This window comes from Carya illinoinensis, chromosome 9 (assembly GCF_018687715.1).
Source record: "Carya illinoinensis cultivar Pawnee chromosome 9, C.illinoinensisPawnee_v1, whole genome shotgun sequence".
Taxonomy (NCBI): domain Eukaryota; kingdom Viridiplantae; phylum Streptophyta; class Magnoliopsida; order Fagales; family Juglandaceae; genus Carya; species Carya illinoinensis.
In genome coordinates this window covers 2,158,862-2,165,746 of record NC_056760.1, presented here as the reverse complement: position 1 = coordinate 2,165,746, position 6,885 = coordinate 2,158,862, and the positions used below count along the sequence as shown (strand labels likewise).

Sequence of the window (6,885 nt, the reverse complement as noted above, 5' to 3'; positions counted from 1 at the left end):
ACATTAACTAATTATATTAAACGTCACTGAGGTCAGATAAGTAATCTCATGTATAGTGAACACGTAAAGATGGGAAGTGCCGGTTAAGGACTTAAGCTGCCGTAATGCTGGAGCCACGTCCGTAACTTCGAATGATTTCAACCGCAGGTCCGCAACGCATTATCGGTGGGCACGTTTCCTGTTCTGTTCTCAATTTACAACCAGTTTTATTATATATAAATACAGTCACGTATTAATCTGTATATCAATATTAATTTATCTATACTTAAAATTTAAATTAATATTATTTTTAATAAAATTTATTTTTTAACCAATCACATTATATTAATATACAGATTAATACATAATTATACTTACAACTATATTTTTTTATTTACAATACGACTATTGAGGTTCATCAACTTTTGACTTCTTATCATTTTATTTATTATTTTTTAGTCTTAATTGAATTTTTTAACTTATATTATTTTTTATTAATTTTATTATTCTGTATATTAAGTTATATATATATATACAAAAATTTTATATATAATTATTTTTATGTATTCTTTTACGCACTCTAGTAATATGATTAGTTATATATTAAAAAAAATTTAATCCAATCAATCATATCAATAAAGTGCATAAAAAAATATATAAAAATAATTATACTAACATTATTCATACATATATATATATATATGTATTCTCTTTAAACAGACAAATGAAATTAAATAAAATTTATTTATTTGTTGGCGTGACATAGCTAGAGTTGTATGAATTTTGTTGCATGCATGAGATGTTGCCATAAATTTTTTTTCTGCTGTGTGATGTGCGCAATTCTTTTGGGGGGAGGGATTTGTAATATGGGTAGTGCTAGGGCCACCGTTGGGCTTCCGCTAGGCTAAAAAATTTTTCTTTTTTTTGTTTTTTTTTTATATCATTTTTTTAATATTTTTAAATATTTAAAAAAATATAAAAAATTCATAATAATATTAAAAAAAATTTACTTAATTACTAAAAAAAAAAAAAAAAAAACTGAGAGCTGTAACTCCCAGCGGATCCCAGCGGAGGATCTAGTATTTTCCTTTGTAATATATTCACGTTATGAATTGTCATGTCAGAATTTGAAATCGTGTATTGAATTTGTCATGTTTCTGGCATGCATGCTGGATTATTTACTTTTGTCAGGGAACTTCTGCCATCGGCCAAGATGTTTTGGACATCTGTTGTGTACTGAGTTTGGTCATTTTTTTGTGAACAAAGTTTATGTAAAAGTTAAAACTACTCACGATTTGTCGTGATTTGTCGGTCGATTTATATCTCCTTAGATCATCGGATCAAAACCTTGGACGATGTGAGCGCGAGATCCTAGCACTACCTATATATTGGAGTGTGACTTCTAATTGGCAACATTTCCAAGGATTTGATTCCTATTTTTTTCATTCTCTTTTGGCGAGGGTCAAAATATTTGAGTAATGATATATGTACGTACCATCTTTTTTATAATTATATTTTAAAATGAGGACATTTATATAAAATAATATTATTTTTATAAATTATTGTATAGAAATATCCCTATTTTAAAAAATTATTATTAATATATTATTTTCCTTTCCAAATTTATACACAGATGACATGAAATATCTCATCAAACATTCTGAAATTAGATTATTATATAATAGGACTTTATAAAAAATAGCATTTAGTGAAACGAGAAATTATACACTTATAATTTTTTTATAATTCATTTTTAAACAATTATTGAAATCATGCCAGTTTTTAAAAATGAATTTTAATATTATAAAATTATTCTATATTTTATATTGTATTTGTTAATTACGAAATAGTTATTGAGATTGTTAATAAATAAAAAATAAAAAATAAAAAATAAAAATAGCAGATTGAGATGCGTGGAAATGGGGCTCACTTGGTGTTGCCGAGAGAATAGGAACGGCAGCAGCTTCGGTCAGGTCAGGTCAGGTCTGACAAAAATGTAACAGCCATATAGAAAGAATCATGGATGTATCCTGTCAAATTTTGACTAAATAATTAATATATCATTAAAACTAATCCAAATCATATTAATCTAAACAAATCAACACACTTCAAAAAACAGTAATCATTCTGTCACTCACCACGTTGAGGCTTGAAAGCCATCAGTACCCAGAGAGCGAGCAGCAAAGGAAAGTGTGGTGCGTGGCAGTGGCAAACCACTATTTCGAAACGTAAACCACTGCATTCCCAAACAGGTACGAACGAAACACGAGACTTTTTCTCCTATTCCCGTTAATTGCACTCCAAATTTATCCGCGAAATTTTCTTCCAAAGATCCGCCTGTATTTCTCTTCAGCGGATTCATCAAGCTTGAACTTTTTTTTTTCTTTTTTCTTTTTTAAATTTTGATGTTTTTCTTTGGTGTCCTGCGTGTGAGGTTTACTTCTCCCCACCGCCCACCGTATGCTCCATGTAATCTGAATTCTGTGTTTTGCAAGATTCTTCATATGGTTATCTTGGAAAACCGCCATTCGTACTTCAAATGAAGCTTCTTTTTTACGATTTGGGGTTTCAATATTTGCGATGAAGAAGCATGGTGTGCTATCACTGATCTACCATGGAACCCCACCATAAAACGCTCGTCTTTCTACTTCTTCTCTCACTTATCGTTGTGGTTTTCGGTGCCACTGACCCCAATGACCTTGCGATTATCAACCAGTTCAAGAAAGGGTTGGAAAACCCAGAGCTCCTGCAGTGGCCCGAGAACGGTGCTGACCCATGCGGGTCTAAGTGGAAACACTTGTTCTGTAAAGGAGACAGGGTCGCCCAGATTCAGGTCCAAAACCTGGGTCTCAGTGGCCCTCTCCCCCAGAATCTCAACAAGCTCTCCATGCTCACAGACCTTGGCCTGCAGAAAAACAACTTCACCGGAGCTTTACCATCTTTCAGCGGCTTGTCCAATCTGCGCAATGCTTACTTGGACAACAACCGTTTCGATACCATTCCTGGCGATTTCTTCGATGGCCTTGTGAGTTTGGAGGTCTTGGCATTGGATTACATCAATTTGAATGCCAGTACCGGGTGGATGTTCCCTACTCAGTTGCAGGAATCGCCCCAGTTGAGAAATCTGTCTTGTATTAGTTGCAATTTGGTGGGACCGTTGCCAAGCTTTCTGGGGATGTTGTCTTCTCTGTCAAACTTGAAGCTTTCTGTGAACAATTTGTCCGGTCAAATTCCGAGTTTGGGTGGTTCGGCTTTGCAGATGCTATGGTTAAATGACCAGCGCGGAGGCGGATTGACAGGCCCAATCAACATAGTGACAACGGTGACTTCTCTTACAAGTCTCTGGCTTCATGGGAATCAGTTCACAGGGGAGATTCCTGATAGCATCGGGAATTTGACTCTCCTCAAGGATCTGAATCTGAATGGTAACCGACTTGTCGGCTTAATTCCTGATAGCTTAGTTAATATGCCATTGGAAAATTTAGATTTGAGCAATAACAGGTTGATGGGTCCTATACCAAAATTCAAAGCCACCAAGTTCTCTTTTAATTCTAATGCATTTTGTCAATCAACTCCTGGGGATCTTTGTGCGCCGGATGTTATGGCACTTATAGAGTTTCTCAAGTGGGTGAATTACCCTTCAAATCTTGTTTCTTCATGGACTGGTAATCAGCCTTGTGAAGGGCAGTGGTTAGGACTGAGTTGTAATCCCAGCAATGAGATTTCTATCATAAACATGCCCAAGTTTAATCTCAATGGATCCTTGAGTCCCGTAGTTGCAAAACTAAGTTCTCTTACTCAAATTAGACTTCAGAATAATAATTTGAGTGGTCAGATTCCCCAAAACTGGACTAGCTTGAAGTATTTGAAAACTTTGGACGTAAGTGGGAACAATATTTTCCCTCCATTGCCAAAATTCAGTGGTACTGTGAACCTCGTCATTGTTGGTAACCCTCTATTGAATGATACTCAGTCGCAGGAAACCCCCCCTGCTGGAAACAGTCCACCGGAAAACGGCCCATCATCTGGTAGTTCACAGTCCCCATCGAAAAACCCTTCTTCGCCAACAACAGGCTCAAGTTCTAATGGCGACAATACGTCTGGCAAACCAAAAAGTTCTAAGAGATCCATTTTGGTTTCAGTCTTGGCACCTGTTGCAAGTGTTGCAATAGTTGCTCTTCTGATCATACCTCTATCTATCTATTACTGTAAGAAGAGAAAAGACGTGACCCCAACTCCTAGTTCTATTGTAATTCACCCAAGAGATCCATCTGATTCAGATAACACAGTCAAGATTGTTGTTGCCAACAACACCAAGGGTAGCACTTCTGCACTGACAGGGAGCGGTTCTGGAAGCAGAAACAGTAGTGGAATGGGCGAGTCTCATGTCATTGAAGCTGGAAATCTAATCATATCAGTTCAAGTTCTTCGAAATGTGACAAATAATTTTGCCCCTGAGAATGAACTTGGTCGTGGTGGCTTTGGGGTAGTTTATAAGGGAGAATTGGATGATGGTACAAAAATAGCAGTGAAAAGAATGGAGGCTGGCATCATTACTAGCAAAGGGTTGGATGAATTCCAGTCTGAAATTGCAGTGCTTTCGAAGGTCCGGCACCGTCATTTAGTATCTCTTTTGGGTTATTCCATTGAAGGCAACGAGAGAATTCTTGTTTATGAGTATATGCCTCAAGGGGCTCTTAGTAAGCATCTATTCCACTGGAAGAGCGTAAAGTTAGAGCCTCTCTCTTGGAAGAGGAGGCTAAATATTGCCTTGGATGTTGCCAGGGGAATGGAGTATCTTCACAGTATGGCTCACCAGAGCTTCATACACAGAGATCTTAAATCTTCAAATATCTTACTTGGGGATGATTTAAGAGCAAAAATTTCAGATTTTGGATTGGTGAAGCTTGCTCCTGATGGTGAGAAATCCGTGGTAACCAGGCTTGCTGGGACTTTTGGATACTTAGCACCAGAATATGCCGGTAACCTTCAAACTAATTGCTTTGTCAATTTGTTGCATTGAAAATTGATATGAGCAAGAGGGCAGTGATCTTCTTTGTTTATTACTTAATACCTGAAGGAATACGTGTTTATAGAAACTATTTTAGCTCACTTAGGAATATATAACAATTTTCAAATTGGAAATTTATACCCTAAAGATGGACATAGCTGACCCCCTATTGGTGGATCAAGAGGGCTGCATTTCATTGAGGTTATGGCACTAATAAGCAAACTTCTTGCAAAAAATCAATTTGGATCCAGTAGATAATTACTTTCAAACTGTTGTGTCTATTTGTTTCAATCTTGATCATTTATAAATTGATTGGCAATTTGTGCAAGTTTCAAAAGGGATTTTGAAATGTTAGGTTTTTAAACGAATTAGAGCCCTTCCAACTTATTCAAGAGGTAAAAAACATCTCTTGCACAAGAAGTCACCTACCTAAGTAGCCAACTCAAATGCAGATGATTGGAAATGTACAGATGCATATTTACTTATCTCTTGTATAAGTTGGAATGACCATGCAATTTCATTGTCTATTATCCCAAAATTAGTGCATACAAGTGTCTTACGAACTCCAACTGCAATCATTCGATCGGTACAGTGACAGGAAAAATTACAACCAAAGTTGATGTCTTCAGTTTTGGGATCGTGCTAATGGAGCTATTGACCGGGTTGATGGCACTTGATGAGGATAGGCCTGAGGAGAGCCAGTACTTAGCCGCTTGGTTCTGGCGCATAAAATCAGATAAGGAGACACTGATGGCGGCCATTGACCCAGCCCTAGATGTAAAAGAAGAAACATTTGAGAGCATCTCTATAATTGCTGAGTTAGCTGGGCACTGCACTGCTAGAGAACCTATCCAAAGGCCAGATATGGGCCATGCCGTGAATGTGTTGGCCCCACTTGTGGAAAAATGGAAACCATTTGATGATGACACCGAGGAATATTCTGGAATTGATTACAGCCTTCCTCTTAATCAGATGGTGAAGGGCTGGCAGGAAGGAAAGGACTTGAGTTATATGGCTCTAGAAGACAGCAAAGACAGCATCCCAGCAAGACCTACCGGATTTGCGGAGTCTTTCACTTCTGCTGATGGACGGTAAAAGAGGTCCTTTTATGTAAGGTGTAGATATCATGTTGTCTTTTTATCTATATGCGGGAATTCAGTGGCAATACGTTTAATTGCCAGCGTTAGACATATGGCCAATAAAAATGGAGATTTCAGGTGCTTGAGATCTCATGTTTAGGCTTTGAATTTTCAACCGTGAATTTTTACTTTTTATTGTTGATGTAGATAGAGAGGAACAATGATTGTGAAATGTTGACGTTAATTATATATTGATTTCTACTTTCTAAGATTTGATATGTTAGATGCACATAGAAGTGTTAGTGTTCTATTGGGCAAGATGAAACTCTCCATTTGTGGGCACTGCTACATGCTTGCTTATGTCACAAAAGCGTCTGAAATTCTCGTTTGAATTCCATAAGATGAGAATAGACACTAAATTAGATTAGGATTGGTCCTCGGAGTTGGGTGCATGAAAATCAATTCTTCACCCTTGATAGGTACAAATTCCATACAAGTATCCTATCACGTGCGTCTTTTGCGGCTACCATTTTCTTTTAAACCAACTAAAAACCAGTTCATGTCTTGCTGAGGAAAGAGCTATGATGTACCATGGATGCTGAAAGAAATGTCATATATATATATAATATATCAACTTAGGAGTGAGCCGGAAACTTAGCTGCTGAGTTTTTTAGGTTCGAAAGTAATGTAACACAGAAATGCATCAAGATTTGTCTGGTGAAAGTGAAGCTTCCTAGGGTGTCCTTTCAAACGCTGACCAACACCCATTAACACACCAGAAACTAAGTAATTTCAGGGTAATAATTTGGCTGCTCG

General features: G+C 36.9%; 1 protein-coding gene across 2 annotated transcripts; it reads left to right on the top strand.

Annotated features, from left to right (window-relative positions):
- Window positions 1–2,063: 2,063 nt before the first annotated feature.
- On the top strand, window positions 2,064–6,340 carry LOC122277459 (receptor protein kinase TMK1-like). Of its 2 annotated transcripts, XM_043087439.1 has the most exons (3): window positions 2,064–2,231; window positions 2,475–4,961; window positions 5,583–6,340. In XM_043087439.1, the coding sequence occupies exons 2-3, from the start codon at window positions 2,594–2,596 to the stop codon at window positions 6,083–6,085; spliced, it is 2,871 nt and encodes a 956-aa protein (XP_042943373.1). In that variant the 5' UTR covers window positions 2,064–2,231; window positions 2,475–2,593; the 3' UTR covers window positions 6,086–6,340. The 2 variants fall into 2 exon arrangements, with proteins under 2 accessions (XP_042943373.1, XP_042943374.1); XM_043087440.1 differs by lacking the exon at window positions 2,064–2,231 and having other exon boundaries at window positions 2,238–4,961.
- The last annotated feature ends 545 nt before the right edge of the window (window positions 6,341–6,885 follow it).

Excerpts from the sequence above, each read along its gene's own strand:
- LOC122277459 (XM_043087439.1), top strand. The coding sequence starts at position 2,594 with ATGGAACCCCACCATAAAACGCTCGTCTTTCTACTTCTTCTCTCACTT. Across the intron at positions 4,962-5,582 it reads CTTAGCACCAGAATATGCCG|TGACAGGAAAAATTACAACC; the intron begins GTAACCTTCAAA and ends CGATCGGTACAG.